This window comes from Mytilus galloprovincialis, chromosome 3 (assembly GCF_965363235.1).
Source record: "Mytilus galloprovincialis chromosome 3, xbMytGall1.hap1.1, whole genome shotgun sequence".
In the NCBI taxonomy this organism is placed as follows: Eukaryota; Metazoa; Mollusca; class Bivalvia; order Mytilida; family Mytilidae; genus Mytilus; species Mytilus galloprovincialis.
This window is the reverse complement of record NC_134840.1, coordinates 73,510,280-73,532,817: the sequence shown is the minus strand read 5'-3', so window position 1 is coordinate 73,532,817 and position 22,538 is coordinate 73,510,280. Positions and strand designations below refer to the sequence as shown.

Genomic DNA, 22,538 nt, shown 5'->3' with positions numbered 1-22,538 from the left:
GATTGAGTTGCACAGAATTAGATTTATTTTGTCACTGTAAAATAATATAAATAAGATGCCAAAAATGATGCCTATGAGTTCAAATGCATTGAAGTAAAAGCCTTGTGATATAAAAGGATACTTGACAAATTCTACAGGGTTTTCTTTCAGTAAACTGGTGGCTTGGGTTTCCACAAATGATGATATCTCATAACTCTTTTGTTTCTCTGGAAATAAAATAATTGTGAAATGACATGTATACACAGAAGCAAAAAATAGAGTTCACAAAAACCAAAAATATTCAATAAAGAAACAGTATGTTCCCTTTAACTAGTTTTAATAATGCATACGATTGGTAGTATTATGAAGAACTTTCCTTGAAATGATATTTAAAGTAGCAAGTTCGTTAATAATGAACCTTATTTTAGACCACTGATAGACATATAGGGGAGAATTGAGATCTACTTAACATAGTAAAAGTGTAAAGGAATCTTTTCCATGGTTATCTTATGTTATATTTCAACATTCTTGGGTTGGTTTTCCTCAGAATTTGAAGTTAATGGCAGATCTTACAACTTTTTAAAACTTTTTTAAACTCAGGACAATTTAGATGTAGACATATCATATAGTTTGTGTTCACCCCTAGATGCACCTCTAGAGGCATTTTGGTTATTTTTGTCATTGGGTTGCTGTCTCATTGACATATGCTTGACAAATGTATAGACTTAGGTCAAAAGTATTACACCATATCGAAATTAAAACATTGTCAAAAAGTTGTGGTCGGATTTTAATGAAATTTTTAATGTTGAACTCATCATTGCCTGCAGTTTTTTTTATGGTTATTATGAAATATTTTTATGACATGACATTACTATTTTCTTCTACTCACTTTCTGACATATCAAATGAGTGGAAATGAACTGGCTGTATGTAATTAACAAGTTCTGACATTTCTAATCCAGCTTCAGCTTCTCTACCTGCTGTACCCTAAAGTAAACAAAATAAAAATATATATTCAAAAGTTTATATATATTCAAATTATACATTGTTGACATAGTAATCAAGAAAATTTGTAAGGGTTCCACGGAACCCAGTGTCTCGCCTACTTTTGCTGTTAATCACACACTCAACAAAAATGATGAAAAAAATCAATAAAAATGTTCCTCTCGATACTATCTTTTGATTGTCAGAAGCTTCTGTCCAAGTTTGGTAAAAATCAAGGCTAGTTCAAGAATCTTAAAAATGTTTTTAAACTTTAACTGCAGACTGTATGTAATGTTAACTGGAAGAAAGTCCATTTAAAAGTAAAATACGGGAAAAATTGAATTATTAAAAAATAAATTTACTTCTGGATACTATCTTATGATTAGAAACATGCTTCTGTCCAAGTTTGGTACAAATCCAGGATAGTTCAATAAAGTTATTAAAATTTCAAAAACTTTAACCACAGAGTGAATATTTGTGGCTGCCGCCGCTGGAATGTAGGATCACTATGTCTCCTCTTAAGCTGACCTATATCCTTGATTTACCATTAGTGGTTCTTAAAGTATTTAAACTATCAAATTATAATATAAAGAAGTTCTAAGATCTACAGGTAAATAAAACAGTACAGCTAAGTCATCTCAATTAACTCACCTTTTCTTCTCTATATTTTGCATTTTTTCCGTCCTCCTTTTCATTTTTTACTCCTTCTTCCTCATCAGAATCATATTCACTGTGGTCTGTATCAGACTCCTCCTCAACAGGTCCAATGAATTCATTAGTTGTATCTTGGTCTGGACTTTCTACGCTATTTTCTGGACTCAAACTTGAGTTCCGTCGTCGTTGTTCTTTTTCTTCTCCCTCTTCATATTTTGTTGTACTGTTCTGTTTGCTCACACGTTCACGTTGTGCTAAAAAAAAAAATTCAGAAATAATTATATGACAGTGAATCAACGCCTGGTGAATCTTCAACAAGATAGATGGTAAATATTGAATATGATAGAATCCTTTAAATGGATGCCTAAGGTATGCAGGGTTATTACCATAAAAAACACAAAATGTGAAAGCTGTTATAACAACAATACTTTAGGACTCACTGCAGTAATCTAATGAGATCAACATGTTTGGATGCCTAGGTCATCACATGTGCAGGATAAAGACAATACAGAAAATTGCTTGAAGTACAAAATCAGGTAGGTATAAGTTATGTCCCAGTAAAACCATAGTGAGTATTTGGAAATTTGATAATGAACGCCGTACTAATATGGAAATTAGTATGGCGTTCATTATCACTGAACTAGTATATATTTGTTTAGGGGCCAGTTGAAGGACGCCTCCGGGTGCAGGAATTTCTCGCTACATTGAAGACCTGTTGGTGACCTTCTGCTGTTGTTTTTTTCTATGGTCGGGTTGTTGTCTTTTTGGCACATTCCCCATTTCCATTCTCAATTTTATAAACAGAAAGTAAAAGTATACATGCATGGAAGTTAACTTGAACAAGAATGTTGAATCAAATATGAATGTCATTGAAACTAAAATATTGTTGATATTCTTCGACATATGGTATTTTGAACCCCCTAAATATTGAACCCGGGGTCAAAATACCATGCGGTAAAATGACCCCGGGGTCATTATACCACATGGTATTTTGACCCCGGGGTCATTTTTCACATATGGTATTTTGAACCCCCCTGCGGTATATTGAACCCCCCTGTTTTTGATAAATAATATTGCAGATAATCTAATTTACAAATTATTGGCTATTATTTTTTTTTATTTGAGGTCTATGGTAGGGGGTTCAATATACCGCAGGGGGTCAAAATACCATGGCTAAGTAAAATTTTCAAAATGTATTTTCCAGCATATTTAATACATACAACCTACTTTTTGGAGTATTATAACTATGTTAAGGAGCTAGAATAGATTAAATTTTTGAAATTCAAGGTCTATAGTAGGGGGTTCAATATACCGCAGGGGGGTCAAAATACCATGGCCAAGTAAATTTTCAAAATATCTTTTCCAGCATATTTAATACATACAAAGTACTTATTGGAGTATTATAACTATGTTAAGGAGCTAGAATAGATTGAATTTTTGAAATTCAAGGTCTATAGTAGGGGGTTCAATATACCGCAGGGGGTCAAAATACCATGGCAAAGTAAAATTTTCGAAATATCTTTTCCAGGATATTTAATACATACAAACTAATTATTGGAGTATTATAACTATGTTAAGGAGCTAGAATAGATTTAATTTTTGAAATTCAAGGTCTCTAGTAGGGGGTTCAATATACCGCAGGGGGGTCAAAATACCATGGCAAAGTAAAATTTTCGAAATATCTTTTCCAGGATATTTAATACATACAAACTACTTATTGGAGTATTATAACTATGTTAAGGAGCTAGAAAAGATTGAATTTTTGAAATTCAAGGTCTATAGAAGGGGGTTCAATATACCGCAGGGGGGTCAAAATACCATGGCTAAGTAAAATTTTCAAAATATCTTTTCCAGCATATTTAATACATACAAACTTCTTAATGGGGTATTATAACAATGTTAAGGAGCTAGAATAGATTGAATTTTTGAAATTCAAGGTCTCTAGTAAGGGGTTCAATATACCGCAGGGGGGTCAAAATACCATGGCAAAGTAAAATTTTCGAAATATCTTTTCCAGGATATTTAATACATACAAACAACTTATTGGAGTATTATAACTATGTTAAGGAGCTAGAATAGATTGAATTTTTGAAATTCAAGGTCTCTAGTAGGGGGTTCAATATACCGCAGGGGGGTCAAAATACCAAGGCAAAGTAAAATTTTCAAAATATCTTTTCCAGCATATTGAATACATACAAACTACTTATTGGGGTATTATAACTATGTTAAGGAGCTAGAATAGATTGAATTTTTAAAATTCAAGGTCTATAGAAGGGGGTTCAATATACCGCATTTTCGAAATATCTTTTCCAGGATATTTAATACATACAAACTACTTATTGGAGTATTATAACTATGTTAAGGAGCTAGAATAGATTGAATTTTTGAAATTCAAGGTCTCTAGTAGGGGGTTCAATATACCGCAGGGGGGTTAAAATACCAAGGCAAAGTAAAATTTTCAAAATATCTTTTCCAGCATATTGAATACATACAAACTACTTATTGGGGTATTATAACTATGTTAAGGAGCTAGAATAGATTGAATTTTTAAAATTCAAGGTCTATAGAAGGGGGTTCAATATACCGCAGGGGGGTCAAAATACCATGGCTAAGTAAAATTTTCAAAATATCTTTTCCAGCATATTTTATACATACAAACTTCTTAATGGGGTATTATAACAATGTTAAGGAGCTAGAATAGATTGAATTTTTGAAATTCAAGGTCTATAGTAGGGGGTTCAATATACCGCAGGGGGGTCAAAATATCATGGCAAAGTAAAATTTTCAAAATATCTTTTCCAGCATGTTTAATACATACAAACAACTTATTGGAGTATTATAACTATGTTAAGGAGTTAGAATAGCTTGAATTTCTTAAAATCAAGGTCTATAGTAGGGGGTTCAATATACCGCAGGGGGGTCAAAATACCATGGCTAAGTAAAATTTTCAAAATATCTTTTCCTGTATATTATATACATACAAACTACTTACTGGAGTATTGTAACTATGTTAAGGAGTTAGAATAGCTTGATTTTTTGAAATTCAAGGTCTATAGTAGGGGGGTCAAAATACCATGGCAAAGTAAAATTTTCAAAATATCTTTCAAGCATATTTAATACATTACAAGCTACTTATTGGAGTATTATATCTATGTAAAGGAGCTAGAATAGATTGAATTTTTGAAATTCAAGGTCTATAGAAGGGGGTTCAATATACCGCAGGGGGGTCAAAATACCACGGCTAAGTAAAATTTTCAAATATCTTTTCCAGCATATTTATTGCGAACCCTATCGTAGTTTTCCATAGATTCACCTGCAAGTTACCTGTCCATTTAAACTTTTGTAAGTTCTATTGTCCCATTGAACAAATACAACAGGTATTGTTCTCTGTATAGTTTATTTGATGGGACCTTTAAATTTCTTCCAAGAGAAATCTATCACTCATTGATTAATTTACCTGAACAAAAAATTGAACTGTCAATGATAAAAATACATGTACAAATAATAAATAAGAACTCCTGCAAAACTGCATGTGGCATTGTATTTATTCAATATCAATAATACATTTTTAATAGTTTCAATATAGACACTGATTCAAAAATTAAAAGTTGATTTCTGATCAAACTTTTGTATAATTAACCTTATAACCTATAGGAGGGTAAGCTTGTCTAAGGGGGGATTAGTTTGTTCATACTTCAGTATTTATGATAGTAAAATGAATCTCAGCCAAGTGTGCATTGCTATTATTTAGTTAAGTTAGTTTGCAAAATAAATTTCAAAGTCATTTTCAAGATTTCAAAATTATTCAAGATGCAAAATTAAAGCGTTTTTTTAATCAAATTAATCATGTAATTCTTAAAATATTTTTTCATCTAAATTGATGTAATGTGTAAATAATGTATCCAATGCAAAATTTGCACTTTGTATGAATTAAAAGAACTACATAATACATGAACAGTCAGATTCAACAATAACCAGGGGAGATAATTTTAATGAATATATCCACAGTGTTTAAAAATGTTCTCAGATTTTTCAAGCGTTATTCCATCTATAACTGCATCACATATTGCAGCTCTTGTATGGTCAAAAGTAAAATAACAGTGATTTTATAAAATAAGAGTACAAATAAATCATTGTACAAATGTTACTTTTTGGTCTTCCCTTACATAAAAACAGCAAGAAAATTATTAATCTATTCAGATACATAGCTGAGAAATCAACATAAAAGGAATAAGTTGAGATGAATAACTATTTGTGAAAATAAGTTGGTTTACAGAATTTGAAAAATAAACAAAAAACACATTCATACACCTATTATATTGATTTCTGTCCTAATAAATACACTATTGACATCCTTTCATGAAAACATAACAAAACCTCAGTTTTGAATGAAGAATAAAAAACAACAACCAGGGTATATTGAACAATTACAAGTGTATTTTCATTTATTTGGAAGATTTTTTTTTTACTCAGGTAAATTAATCAACCACGGCTGGTAATCTACACACGCAGAACATTTGGTTCTGCAATAAAAACCGTGAGAGGATTTTCCGGTTGTGCTTGAGTGGAGTAATTGTCACCGCTTCAAAGGGTATGTACATTTCTAAATCTCAATTTTCTTATTCAACTGATCAAAATATTGAAAATCGGAGAATGTCATGCTGTGGTGAATACTTTAACGAAGAGATACATGTATCATTTACTGTTGTACGTAGAGTTGAACTCCTACAAAATCAGTTGCCCCACGAGAAATTGCCTAAAAAAGTGACATTTCAATTTTGAAATGGTTCTATTTACAGACCTACAAGTTCAAATTTAGTTTTTTTTCGGGCAATGGGTATGGATGTTGTTTTTGGCGGCGTGTGTGCTGTCCTGTGTTGATAGACGTCTTAATAATTTCAAAAACAACATTTTTCAGTGAAGTCATGCGTGAGGGGATCGGTTCTGATTGAGGACATCGTGAATGCGTGAGGGGAAGTACAGACATTTTTTTTTAATCTTTGGCTTTGTGACTTTTGTTGACTCAATAAATGTGATCAATGCTGATTAAAAGCACAGATTTATCCTTATACTTTAATAGATGTAAACTGATCACTGATTCAATGAAATCAAACTATTAATTGTTTGTTCAATTTCAGAAAATGCCATTGTTCAAAGGAAAAAGGAAAAGAGGACTGAAATTGACTCTCTACAAAAAGCCATGGAGATACAAGTTATCCCCGCCCTCGAAGCGAACTAAACCCTCTGGGAGTAGTCCTGTCGTCAAATATACGTCACAAAGATCACCACATATATCTAAGAAAATGATATCGCCGATGAAAACTTATTATTTGTTTAAATAAGTCTGGACATTGAGTCTCAAGCACGAGAAAACCGATCCCCGCGAAAAAGTGACCGGACGAACAAGTTATATATAATACATAAAAATAGTAAAATGCGAATTTACGTTGACCCATAACGTTACAGTACAACATAAGAACGAACTATAAAAATCAGTTGAAAAAAGCTTAATTAAGATTCATGTTATACACATTTACGAAAGGAGTTATCTCCCCTAAAATAGTTTATTTAAAAAAAAAAGATGATTCTAAAAACACAAAATTTGATATTTGTTTAAAGATTTTGATTTTTACAATAAATCACCAAATATTCTTTATGTGAATAAAGTCTAACTATTGAATTGCAAATCTGTCTCCAAATTTGCAGATGTGGGCAAATAATCGGTCTAGTTTTTACTTGTAGCAAGAAAACAAAATCGTTGACAACATTTTTTGTCTTTATTCTTCGTGAAACATATTATTAAACCTAGGTTCCTACAATTATTTCAAAATCCAATCTCGTAAACTTTTTTAAGCACACTCACATATGTGTTTTTTCATGAACAATGTAGCCAAATTTAGGTAAGTTTCAACGACTGATAGCTTGAATATAAAGATAAGATTTGTACCTCCCCTCACGCATTCACGATGTCCTCAATCAGAACCGATTCCCTCACGCATGACTTCATGAAAAAATTTAGTTTTTGGAATTATTAAGATGTCTATCAACGGCGGACAGCGCACACGCCGCCAAAAACAACATTTATACCCATTGCCCAAAAAAGAACTAAATTTGAACTTGTAGGTCTGTAAATAGAACCATTTCAAAATTGAAATGTCACTTTTTAAGGCAATTTCTTGTGGGACAACTGATTTTGTAGGAGTTCAACTCTACGTACAACAGTAAATGATACATGTATCTCTTCGTTAAAGTATTCACCACAGCATGACATTCTCCGATTTTCAATATTTTGATCAGTTGAATAAGAAAATTTATATTTAGAAATGTACATACCTTTTGAAGCGGTGACAATTACTCCACTCAAGCACAACCGGAAAATCCTCTCACAGTTTTTATTGCAGAACCAAATGTTCTGCGTGTGTAGATTACCAGCCGTGTCAACGAGTGATAAATTTCTCTTGGAAGAATTTTAAAGGTCCCATCAAATAAACTATACAGAGAACAATACCTGTTGTATTTGTTCAATGGGACAATAGAACTTACAAAAGTTTAAATGGACAGGTAACTTGCAGGTGAATCTATGGAAAACTATGATAGGGTTCGCAATAATACATACAAACTACTTAATGGGGTATTATAACTATGTTAAGGAGCTAGAATAGATTGAATTTTTGAAATTCAAGGTCTATAGTAGGGGGTTCAATATACCGCAGGGAGGTAAAAAAACCATGGCAGAGTAAAATTTTCAAATTATCTTTTCCAGCATGTTTAATATATACAAACCACCTATTGGAGTATTATAACTATGTTAAGGAGTTAGAATAGCTTGAATTTCTTAAAATCAAGTTCTATAGTAGGGGGTTCAATATACCGCAGGGGGGTCAAAATACTATGGCTAAGTAAAATTTTCAAAATATCTTTTCCTGTATATTAAATACATACAAACTACTTACTGGAGTATTGTAACTATGTTAAGGAGTTAGAATAGCTTGATTTTTTGAAATTCAAGGTCTATAGTAGGGGGTTTAATATACCGCAGGAGGGTCAAAATACCATGGCAAAGTAAAATTTTCAAAATATCTTTTCAAGCATATTTAATACATTACAAGCTACTTATTGGAGTATTATAACTATGTTAAGGAGCTAGAATAGATTGAATTTTTGAAATTCAAGGTCTATAGAAGGGGGGTCCAATATACCACAGGGGAGTCAAAATACCATGGTGAGGTATGTATTAAACTTGTTGGAAAAGATATTTTGAAAATTTTACTTTGCCATGGTATTTGACCCCCCTACTCTAGACTTTTATTTCAAAACATTCTGGCAATTCTAACTTTTTTATGTAGTTAGAATACACCAATAAGCAGATTGCATGTATTAAACTTGCTGGAAAAGTTATTTTGAAAATTTTACCTTGCCATGGTATTTTGACCCCCCCCCCCCTTTGCGGTATATTGAACCCCCTACTCTAGGCCTTTAATGTCAGTAATTCTGGCAATTTGAACTCTTTTATAAATGTAGTTAGAATACACCAAGATGTAGTTTTTATGTATTAAACTTGCTGAAAAAGATATTTTGAAAATTTTACTTTGCCATGGTATTTTGACCCCCCCCCCCCCCCCCCTGCGGTATATTGAACCCCCTACTCTAGGCCTTCAATTTCAGTAATTCTGGCAATTTGAACTCTTTTATGTAGTTACAATACACCAATTAGCAGTTTGTATGTATTAAACTTGCTGAAAAAGTTATTTTGAAAATTTTACTTTGCCATGGTATTTTGACCCCCCTGCGGTATATTGAACCCCCTACTCTAGGCCTTTAATTTCAGAAATTCTGGCAATTCTAACTCTTTTATGTAGTTAGAATACACAAATAAGTAGTTTGTATGTATTAAACTGCTGGAAAAGTTATTTTGAAAATTTTACTTTGCCATGGTATTTTGACCCCCCTGCGGTATATTGAACCCCCTACTATAGACCTTGAATTTCAAAAATTCAAGCTATTCTAACTCCTTAACATAGTTACAATACTCCAGTAAGTAGTTTGTATGTATATAATATGCAGGAAAAGATATTTTGAAAATTTTACTGAGCCATCGTATTTTGACCCCCCTGTGGTATATTGAACCCCCTACTATAGACCTTGATTTTAAGAAATTCAAGCTATTCTAACTCCTTAAAGGGAAATTCCGCGATTTTTTACTTATCATCTAATTATGTTCATCTTAACATAAAAAACACATTTGCAAAGTTTTAAATTTATATTCCTTCTAATAACGGAGAAAATCAAGTATTTGTAACTTTTTTGGTTGAATTCTCGAGTGGGTCGTGACGTATTAGCCCGATTTATTGAATTCTGGGAAAAAATAAAATCTGTTTAACTCTTATAGCTTATCGACAATATACGTAATTAAAAGCGCACAGCTGACGAATGGTCGAAGTTATTAACCACAATATAAGAAGAACGAAAATGAATATGCATATACCGTTTTGTATTGATTGAAATAAACTCCTATAAAATTATCTCTAGTAAATGTTTTTGAATAAATTTGATTAATTATTGTTGAGATTTTTTTCATAAAATATTTATTGAACATTTTTACTGATATTGAACTGAAAACATTTCAGTTCTATTTACCGTTATTGTTTTGATAATCATTTCAATGCAACTAATGTGTGAGCAGAGTGTGTATATTATTTTGTAAAGGTCACTGTATATTTCTCGGCTTGAGGTCAATTCGTTTACCTTGTAGCTATTTAGCCGCAGGTGTGAGTTCAAGCGTACACAGGTATAAATGTTGTTATTTGGAAAGGATAAACAGAAAGGATTAGAAAGAGTATGATGTCACGATGTTAATACACTAAGATTTAATACACGATGAGAATAAAGATACAATAATTAAATTGTGTAAATTAATTGACAATAAAATTCAGATTCGTAATTCCGAAAGTGTATAAAAATAAAAGGAAACAATTTTTGATTACTTTCTTAGCGGCAATTGGCGTAAAGATTCAAATATGAAGCAAAAAATAGTAGTTTTAATCTTTTATAAAAACTAAATGCAATATTACCCAATTTGATATACCATTGTACATCTGTTTGATATCATTGACTTTACCGGAATTTCTTAACTTGTATTCAAATCTGGCTGTGTTTAAATGCTAATAAAACTATTGCAATTTTAAAGTTTTTAATTGACAAAAAAATACAACATACAACATGCATGTTTTTTTTTAGTTTCTTTTTAACATTTTATTCTTACATAATTAAATTCATTTGACAATCATTTACACGAACTTTTTGTGAAAAGAATATCAATTATCTAAGCTAAGGCATTATTTCTTTTGAGGATTTTTGAGGATTTTTTTTTAAATTCTATGATAATATTTGTGCAATGTTGAACAGGATAGCCGTCATTAATCCAAATAAGTAATACAGTAGTTGTAATAAAAGTTATATTTTAGTCATGCATAACTGATATTGACGAATTTATAATAGTTCGTCCATACATCGTTGTTCTTGAAACAATCATTATTAGTATACATGTAAGTTTCCTGACGTATAAGAGCCATTGAGGATGAGCTCCAGAGAAATCAGACTAGTGGCGTTTCGTTCGTTTGTTTGTTGGGAAAGGAGAGGAAATGCAACCGCTTGTACAGATAAACGACAGAATTACCATACAAGCATTTATAGTCAACACAATCAGAAAGAGTTCCCATCGTTAGACGGGGAATATGAAGGCTTCCAAGAATGAACAAGTGACATGTCTAACTCTGAACAGTTAGAAAACAGACTATCGACATCGACCGCTTGTTCTTAATATTTGAAACTGTATGCATATATATACGTATACGTTTATGATATATATAGTGATGAGTTCTTGCGTCTGACAAAAACTAAATTCCTTCATGGTTATATCTTGCCATACGTTTATATTGGTTTGTAAGGTGATTACTCACAATCGTTATTTGAAAATCCTGTTTGTGAGATGTAGATTCATTTCAATACAGAAATTTCGTCTATATATTTCACAAGTGTATAACACGGAGAAGCTCTGAAGGTCCATTACTCCCATTTTGTTTGGGTGTGAACCATCGATGTTTACAGCAATATCACAGAATAAGATGATGATGGTAGAAAGAACTATGGGCGTCATGTGGCAAATATTACATGCATATCGGACAATGAGTTGTCAATCTGTATGAAAAGATTTCCAATACAACCATATTATTGAGAAGGAATGTTTACATGCTATACTCTCGTACTAGTATTACAGGGTTCTTGTGGCGTTCACCTTAGACACACATCTTATTAACGATGTTTAAAAAAAAGACAGAACCAATTTAATGTCATATTTCCCTATTTTTTAAATATAACTAAAAGTCTTTTATCTGACAAGAATACCCCTATTTAGCGAACAAGTAATTTATTCTTTTTTCTGTTATTGAATACCAAGAAAGAAAATAAATCCCGAAATTAATTTGAAACTTTGATACTCAAAAGTTTCCCAGCAAAATATTCACATTCCCTGGGGATAATTAGTGTTCGTCCAGTGGCATATATAACAATTGTGATGACGAATTACTTCCTTTGTTCGAGAACAATCTTATTGAAATATAAATCTGTGATTTTACTAGGTCCACAGCTTCAATGAACCAAAGCAAAAGTTATACATCGACCTGTATCATAAATCAAATTGGTTCTCTTCTTCTTCTGGTATACAATAGTCTATCCACATTCGATGATTACATACTGTTGGCATACGTGGACTAGTCTATTTACAACACTTTTACCCCTATTTATTCAAAATATATGTTTTTTTCTTATGTTCAATGTATACATGTATATATTTTAAATTGCGCTATAGTTCCGTAACTTTCTATCCAGTCGTATAAACGAATCGTCGGCAAGTGCGTACATTTTTTTAAATCAATATTTCTGGTCTGTTCCAATCTGTCCTTCACTATTGACAATGACTATATATTACATTTTCCCAAATTCACCCTTGGAAAAAATATTTAAATAGATTTTAATTTCATCAAATCTTATTTTTTGGATATGAGAGTCTCCTGCCTGAGGTAAAATACTTTAAAACAAATGACTTTACATATTTATCAGATCATGTTCAAATAAACTTATATATGAATTGTTCTATTATATCAGATACATGTATAAAGAAATGTTTAGATGAAAAGAGATGGCATTTGATAAAATCATACAAATGGACAGAGATATTCCTGAAATTTTAATGAATGAAAATAAAATCATAAAACATTTTCAGGATCAGGGCACACCAGCCTCATATGATAAATCCTTTGTAAATAAACTGGAACGTGAACTAAACATTCTAGAAGATAATATTGAATTAAATATGGAAACTGATGCACCAATTACATTTGCTGAGGTAAAATTGGTCATTTCAAACCTTAAAGTAAACAAATCAGCAGGCCCAGATAGAATTGTGAATGAAATACTCAAACACTCACAACCTGTGATAATTAATTCGATTGTAAAAGTTTTTAATTTGATTTTAAAGACAAGTAATTATCCAGATTCTTGGAAATTATCTTTCATGATCCCTTTACATAAAAAAGGTGACAAGTTAGACCCTAATAATTATAGAGGAATTTCTCTTATAAGTAATTTACCAAAAATTTTTAATGCCATATTGAATAATAGACTAATCAAGATTGTTGACAAACAATTAAGTGATTGTCAGTTTGGTTTTAGAGAAAATCACAGAACAGCTGATAGCATCTTTTTATTACAGTCCTTGATAAATAAATATTTACATAAAGAGAAAAAAAAGATTTATGCCTGCTTTATAGATCTGAAAAAGGCTTTTGATTCAGTATGGAGAACTGCTTTACTTTATAAATTATGTAAAATGGGAGTTGGCAGGTCTTTTTATAGAGTTTTAAAACAACAATACTTAAATACTAAATCATCTTTAAAATATAAAGATTATGTATCAGAATATTTCAATATTGCTAGAGGGGTTAAACAAGGAGACACACTTAGCCCCACTTTATTTAATGTCTTTATAAATGATATTGTAAAATTTTTTGAGGGAAATGATTCAAGTCCCCTTAAGCTTATAAATAGTAAGGTGGGATGCCTCCTTTTTGCAGATGATCTTTTAATCCTGTCAGAATCAAAAGAGGGTCTTCAAAACAGTTTAAATAATGTTAAATTATATTGTAACAAATGGCAACTCTCTTTGAATACAAACAAAACTAAATCCATGATTTTAAGTCAGTCAAAACATAATAGTGAAACATCACATATTTACTATGAGAATAAAGTCATAGAGAGTGTAACAGAATATTCATTTTTGGGAATGTTGATAAAATGTAATGGAAATTTATCACAAAGTACTTTAGAGTTGACAAAAAAGGCAAAAAAAGTATTTTTTGCAATAAAATCCTATACTAAATCATTGAATAATCTACCTATAAAAGTAGCAAATAATCTTTTTGATTCTTTAGTAAAACCAATTATGACCTATAATTCAGAAGTAACATATTTGGATACATATATTTCTTTTCATCGAGCCAATAACAGAGCCTTATCTTCAGGAAAAGAAATTAATCAACTTGATTTTATAGACAAAACCCCCATTGAAAATATGCATCTTAAATTTTGTAAATCTACTCTAGGAATAAGAAAAAATGCATCCAATTTAGGAGCAAGAGCTGAATTAGGGAGATTGCCTATCGAATGTTTTATTAAAACACAAACCCTTTTATATTTAGCTAGACTATATAATAATAATATTAATCCATTGATAAAGGAAGCTTTTTCTCTAACACAGTCTCTAGATTTGACAGGAACTTACTCATGGTATACATATGCAAAAAACATTGTTAAAGAGACTAATGTTGACCTTAATATTCTTTCTACTTGTAAGGACATAAAAGATGTAAATAAAATAAAAAACGATATAAAGTTAAAAATGAAAAATAGATATAAAGATTTAATTCAAATTAAATTTCAAAACATTGATGATAAAAGTAAATTTTTTCTTTATAAAAAAATTAAAAAAGATTACAAACTAGAATCTTATCTTAATACATCTAATTTTCAGATAAGGAGATTAATCACTAAATTTAGAATAAGTGATCACTCCCTTTTGATTGAAAAGGGGAGATATTTTAAAATTCCAAGAGAGGAACGACTTTGCCATAAATGTAAAATACTAGAGGATGAGAAACATTTTTTACTCTATTGTGAGTATAATAAAACTCTAAGAAATGATTTTTTTCATCACATATGTACTGAAAATAATAACTTTAATAATTTAAATGAAGAAGAAAAAATTCAATATTTACTAAATCCATCATCACCTTTACAAACAAATAAGTTAGGATCCTTCTTGAAAAAGTCATTAGAACTGAGGGCAGGGGACTCTTAACAACTTGTTTGTTGTTAAAAAAAAAATTTTTGATGCTGTTGTTATTGTGTATGTTTAATATGTATGTTTATTGTGTTTATTGTGTTAATATATGTTGGTCACAAACTGTAAAGTTTATATGACAATAAAATATTTGATTTGATTTGATTTGGTATTATTTATATGTTTATGAATTATATTCTTTACACCAGAAATGTTATTTATAAACAAGCGTATGAGTTTAGTAATGACAAGTAAGACAGAGTTGTATATTATTCATCTGATAGTTCAAAATGGAAAGTTATAAGTTATAAGTTATCAGCCGTGTACACTGATCAATACCTGCAGAAGTGAAACGATGCATGAACTTGCAAGCCCGACAGGAAATCGCTTGAATACCTGGACGTGTCACCTCACACCCCTCACAATACCTTTGGAAGTAATACCTTTAGCCATGCTGGTGATCAGATGAGGGAAGATCAAAATATATGTGTTTATTACTTTAAAGAATTATGAACAAATTAGATTTTCGAAAACAATTTTCACGGAACACTTATTTATGATTTCAACTTTGACTTTTCACCTAATTCCAATATCAACAGTTTAAAAACAACAGACCATGGTAATTTAAAAAAAGTAAGAATATTTTTCGTATCAAGTTAGTTAGTCGGATAAAACAACCGTACGATTGACAAGATATCGACACGCAATTACGACTACATCGGTTACTGTAGTTTTGTTTCTTTGTGGTTTATAGACATATCGTTTTTATAAATCGGGAAAGAAGACAAAATGGCGGATCGCAGAGAATTGATACTCTAAATTTAAAATCGATGGTGATCGCTTATCTAGCGGAATAAAACTTTAATATCTATGAATTTGAGCATTTTTATACAGAATGAACATAATATCAATTTTTGATTTTTTTGCGAAGATTCCCTTTAACATAGTTATAATACTCCAATAAGTGGTTTTTATTACATTGGTTGCAATGAATTACATTGATTTTCCAGTTAGGCCAATTAAAATTAATTGATAGATTTTCATCCCCGCCCGCCCCTCTGAAATCGTCCCGCCCCGAATTTTTTTATTTTATAAAATTTCCGATTTCCGGATTTCGTTCATTCCCGTTACCGGTAACTGTTAAAATTTCGTTTCATCCTCAAAGCTTCCTGTTTCAAATTTCGGTTTTGTACGTCAAGTAAATCTAACAAAAATGATTAAGTCGACCTTTCCGCTGCTCTATGATGACAACATCATCTTCCGAGAGTAAAGATTGATAACGAGAATGACGTGAAATATTGTTAAGAGAAACACGGTGTTTCCAAGACTGCAAATCGCGGTATGTCACAAATTTCTGTGATTAGAAAACTGCGGACTTTTTTTATTTATGCAATGACTTTGTCTCAGGAAATTTAAACTGTAAATGATACACAAAAGCGCAAGATTCGTGGAAACCATTGATACAGAAAACATGACTGGATTATAGATATTGAAATACAAGCACGAACTTGTCAGATTTATGACCGTTTATTGAATTTAAAAAGTCGACTAAGGGACGACATCAAAAGATCGATGTAGGATAAAAAAACTTAAATCGAATAGTTTGGGGATGGGGGGGGGGGGGGGGGGGGGGGGGATGGGGGGGGGGGGGGGGGTCAACATTGCTGCAAGTTTTGTTAATCTAAAATTGATTTTACATATATCCATATAGGTAAATCAATTTTCCCAAATTAAGTTAAGAAGGGGGGTAGGGGGGTCAGTGAAAAAACTATGTGAATTAAGTTTTTTATCCTACATTGAACTTTTGATGTCCGTCCCTAACATATGCATTTTATTTATGCAAGCCCTTTGATTTTACCCATGGCTGTCTTTTTATGTTGGCAAACAGCAAATGTTCCAATACACCCAAAAAGAGTCATTAAACAACAACTTTTTTTTATTATTAAGTTCATGTTTTACATGATAATTATATTTTCATCTTGCATATAAAGTACCAACCCTATTATTTTCAACACTCTCTGAGTTTTCATTTTATTCTGTACTCATAATAATTGTGTTGCATACCAATGCATTTGCTTTATTTTATGGGAATACAAATCATTGTTTAGAAACCCAAATAAATTTGGTGTAGGTAGTCTAACTGAAGAGAGTATTTCTCACACGTTTTTGTTGTTAAATTTTTAAAGCCACAATTAGATATATTTATTTCAGGATTTGAAAAATTATGTAAGATTCCTCATACTTGTGTATATAAAAAAGAAGATGTGGTATGATTGCCAATGAGACAACTATCCACAAAAGACCAAAATGACACAAACATTAACAACTATAGGTCACTGTACGGCCTTAACAATACATGATATAAGCTTATTATTACACTTGCATATATGAAGAACTCGTAAAAAAACATGCAATTTAAGGGTTTCATATGAAATAAAATTTAAAAAATAAAATCCTCCCACCCGCCCCATTATTTTTAAAAATTTGGATGTAAATCTACTAATTAATTTTAGTTGGCCTTAGATAAAAACCGATAATTTCACATGTGAAATAAACGTGGTTATTTCACTCTCTGATGTCATACAACAATAGGCGTTGTCAAGACGTCGATAACGTCGGATCAAAACAAATTGTCAATGCGTAGGAAAAAGATATAGTTCCTTACATTTTCTACATTAATTTTATAAAAAAAAAAGCTATTTGCCAATGTAATAAAAAGAATAACTAATCGCCGTATTTGAATATCAAAAATAAGACAACTTGTGACCGAACGCCGCTATGGATTAAACTCGTGCTGCGCACTCGTTTAATCCATGCGTCGTTCGGTCACGCGTTGTCTTATTTTTGATATTCAAATACGGCGATTAGTTATACTACAAGTATATATTAAACATGCTGGAAAAGATATTTTTGAAAATTTTACTTTGCCATGGTATTTTGACCCCCCCCCCCTGCAGTATATTGTACCCCCTCCTCTAGACCTTAAATTTCCAAAAATCTGGCAATTCTTACTCTTTTTTGTAGTAAGAATACACTAATAAGTAGTTTGTATGTATTTAACTTGCTGGAAAAATTATTTTGAAAATTTTACTTTGCCATGGTATTTTGACCCCCTGGGGTATATTGAACCCCCTACTCTAGGCCTTTAATTTCAAAAAATCTGGCAATTCTAACTCTTTTATGTAGTTAATAAACACCAATAAGTAGTTTATATTTATCAAACTTGCTGGAAAAGATATTTTGAAAATTTTACTTTGCCATGGTGTTTTGACCCCCTGCGGTATATTGAACCCCTACTCTAGGCCTTTAATTTCAGAAATTCTGGCAATTCTAACTCTTTTATGTAGTAAGAATACACCAATAAGTAGTTTGTATTTATTAAACTTGCTGGAAAAGATATTTTGAAATTTTACTTTGTCATGGTATTTTGACCCCCTGCGATATATTGAACCCCTTACTCTAGACAATTCAAAAAATTCTGGCAATTTTAACTCTTATATGTAGTTAATATACACCAACAAGTAGTTTGTATGTATTAACTTTGATGGAAAAGATATTTTGAAAATTTTACTTTGCCATGGTATTTTGACCCCCCTGCGGTATATTGAACCCCCTAATCTAGGCCTTTAATTTCAGAAATTCTGGCAATTCTTACTTTTTTATGTAGTTAGAATACACCAACAAGTAGTTTGTATGTATTAAACTTGATGGAAAAGATATTTTGAAAATTTTACTTTGCCATGGTATTTTGACCCCCTCCCCCTTTTTTACCATGGAAAATCAAAACTACCCTTTTATATATATATACATATGTTATAATTACAAATAATTAAAGCATTCAAGCTACATATGGTCTAGTTATAATGTGTCAATAAGTATTTTGAATGACATTTGGTTGGTAAAGACTGCAGAGCACTTATACCAAGCAAAGATATTTCTTTTAATTAAGCATGGAAAATGTACCTCCCCTTCTTGTATGAATGATTTCTTAATCTATGATAAGCTTTAGAATAATGTAAAATGTTCTAATATTCATCTAGGATGAAAAAAACAGGGGGGTTCAATTTACCATGGGGGTTCAATTTTCCATACAGGGGGGGTTCAATTTACCATAGCGGTATTTTGACCCCGGTGTCATATGGTATTTTGAACCCCATGGTAAATTGACCCCGGGGTCAAAATACCGCTATGGTAAATTGAACCCCCCCTGTATGGAAAATTGAACCCCCCTGTTTTTTTCATCCTAGATGAATATTAGAACATTTTACATTATTCTAAAGCTTATCATAGATAAAAAAATCATTTATACAAGAAGGGGAGGTACATTTTTCCATGCTTAATTAAAAGAAATATCTTTGCTTGGTATAAGTGCTCTGAAGTCTTTACCAACAAAATGTCATTCAAAATACTTATTGACACATTATAACTAGACCATATGTAGCTTGAATGCTTTAATTATTTGTAATTATAACATATGTATATATATATAAGGGTACTTTTGATTTTCCATGGTAAAAAAGGGGGGAGGGGGTCAAAATACCATGGCAAAGTATAATTTTCAAAATATCTTTTCCAGCAAGTTAAATACATACAAACTACTTATTAGTGAATTCTAACTACATAAAAGAGTTAGAATTGCCAGATTTTTGGAAATTAAAGGCCTAGAGTAGGGGGTTCAGTATATTGCAGGGGGGTCAAAATACCATGGCAAAGTAAAATTTTCAAAATATCTTTTCCAGCAGGTTAAATACATACAAACTACTTATTTGTGTATGCTAACTACATAAAAGAGTAAGAATTGCCAGAATTTCTGAAATTAAAGGCCTAGAGTAGGGGGTTCAATATACTGCAGGGGGATCAAAATACCATGGCAAAGTAAAATTTTAAAAATAATTTTTCTAGCAAGTTTAATACATACAAACTGCTTATTTGTGTATTCTAACTATATAAAAAAGTTAGAATTGCCAGAATTTTTTTAAATTAAAGGTCTAGAGTAAGGGGTTCAATATACCGCAGGGGGGTCAAAATACCATGGCAAAGTAAAATTTTCAAAATATCTTTTCCATCAAGTTTAATACATACAAACTACTTGTTGGTGTATATTAACTACATATAAGAGTTAAAATTGCCAGAATTTTTTGAATTGTCTAGAGTAAGGGGTTCAATATACCGCAGGGGGGGGGGGGGTCAAAATACCATGGCAAAGTAAAATTTTCAAAATATCTTTTCCATCAAGTTTAATACATACAAACTACTTGTTGGTGTATATCAACTACATATAATAGTTAAAATTGCCAGAATTTTTTGAATTGTCTAGAGTAAGGGGTTCAATATATCGCAGGGGGTCAAAATACCATGGCAAAGTAAAATTTTAAAATTATCTTTTCCAGCAAGTTAAATACATACAAACTACTTATTGGTGAATTCTAACTACATAAAAGAGTAAGAATTGCAAGAGTTTTGGAAATTAAAGGTCTAGAGTAGGGGGTTCAATATACTGCAGGGGGGGGTCAAAATACCATGGCAAAGTTAAATTTTCAAAATATCTTTTCCAGCAAGTTAAATACATACAAACTACTTATTGGTGTATTCTTACTACATAAAAGAGTAAGAATTGCCAGATTTTTGGAAATTTAAGGTCTAGAGTAGGGGGTTCAATATACCGCAGGGGGGTCAAAATACCATGGCAAAGTAAAATTTTCAAAATATCTTTTCCAGCAAGTTTAATACATACAAACTACTTATTGGTGTATTCTAACTACATAAAAAAGTTAGAATTGCTAGAATTTCTGAAATTAAAGGCCTAGAGTAGGGGGTTCAATATACCGCAGGGGGTCAAAATACCATGGCAAAGTAAAATTTTCAAAATATCTTTTCTAGCAAGTTTAATACATACAAACTACTTATTGGTGTATTCTAACTACATAAAAGAGTTCAAATTGCCAGAATTTCTGAAATTAAAGGCCTAGAGTAGGAGGTTCAATATACTGCAGGGGGTCAAAATACCATGGCAAAGTAAAATTTTCAAAATATTTTTTCCAGCAAGTTAAATACATACAAACTACTTATTGGTGTATTCTAACTACATAAAAGAGTAAGAATTGCCAGAATTTCTGAAATTAAAGGCCTAGAGTAGGGGGTTCAATATACTGCAGGGGGATCAAAATACCATGGCAAAGTAAAATTTTAAAAATAATTTTTCTAGCAAGTTTAATACATACAAACTGCTTATTTGTGTATTCTAACTATATAAAAAAGTTAGAATTGCCAGAATTTTTTTAAATTAAAGGTCTAGAGTAAGGGGTTCAATATACCGCAGGGGGGTCAAAATACCATGGCAAAGTAAAATTTTCAAAATATCTTTTCCATCAAGTTTAATACATACAAACTACTTGTTGGTGTATATTAACTACATATAAGAGTTAAAATTGCCAGAATTTTTTGAATTGTCTAGAGTAAGGGGTTCAATATACCGCAGGGGGGGGGGGGGGGGGGGTCAAAATACCATGGCAAAGTAAAATTTTCAAAATATCTTTTCCAGCAAGTTTAATACATACAAACTACTTATTGGTGTATTCTAACTACATAAAAAAGTTAGAATTGCTAGAATTTCTGAAATTAAAGGCCTAGAGTAGGGGGTTCAATATACCGCAGGGGGTCAAAATACCATGGCAAAGTAAAATTTTCAAAATATCTTTTCTAGCAAGTTTAATACATACAAACTACTTATTGGTGTATTCTAACTACATAAAAGAGTTCAAATTGCCAGAATTTCTGAAATTAAAGGCCTAGAGTAGGAGGTTCAATATACTGCAGGGGGTCAAAATACCATGGCAAAGTAAAATTTTCAAAATATTTTTTCCAGCAAGTTAAATACATATAAACTACTTATTGGTGTATTCTAACTACATAAAAGAGTTCAAATTGCCAGAATTTCTGAAATTAAAGGCTTAGAGTAGGGGGTTCAATATACCGCAGGGGGGGTCAAAATACCATGGCAAAGTAAAATTTTCAAAATATCTTTTCCAGCAAGTTTAATACATACAAACTACTTATTGGTGTATTCTAACTACATAAAAAAGTTAGAATTGCTAGAATTTCTGAAATTAAAGGCCTAGAGTAGGGGGTTCAATATACCGCAGGCGGTCAAAATACCATGGCAAAGTAAAATTTTCAAAATATCTTTTCTAGCAAGTTAAATACATACAAACTACTTATTTGTGTATTCTAACTACATAAAAGAGTAAGAATTGCCAGAATTTCTGAAATTAAAGGCCTAGAGTAGGGGGTTCAATATACCGCAGGGGGTCAAAATACCATGGCAAAGTAAAATTTTCAAAATATCTTTTCTAGCAAGTTTAATACATACAAACTACTTATGGGTGTATTCTAACTACATAAAAGAGTTCAAATTGCCAGAATTTCTGAAATTAAAGGCCTGGAGTAGGAGGTTCAATATACTGCAGGGGGGTCAAAATACCATGGCAAAGTAAAATTTTCAAAATATTTTTTCCAGCAAGTTTAAT

General features: G+C 31.4%; 1 protein-coding gene across 6 annotated transcripts in view; it reads right to left on the bottom strand.

The window, feature by feature from the left end:
- LOC143068891 (1-phosphatidylinositol 4,5-bisphosphate phosphodiesterase classes I and II-like) overlaps positions 1-22,538 on the bottom strand; it is a 110,509-nt gene that overhangs the window by 26,122 nt on the left and 61,849 nt on the right. For all 6 annotated transcript variants that reach the window (XM_076243238.1, XM_076243239.1, XM_076243242.1 and 3 more), the window contains 3 exons: positions 1,614-1,870; positions 869-965; positions 122-206 (listed from right to left, as the gene is read on the bottom strand). In XM_076243238.1, coding sequence (XP_076099353.1) covers positions 122-206; positions 869-965; positions 1,614-1,870 — 439 coding nt within the window. The remainder of the gene's footprint in view (positions 1-121; positions 207-868; positions 966-1,613; positions 1,871-22,538) is intronic.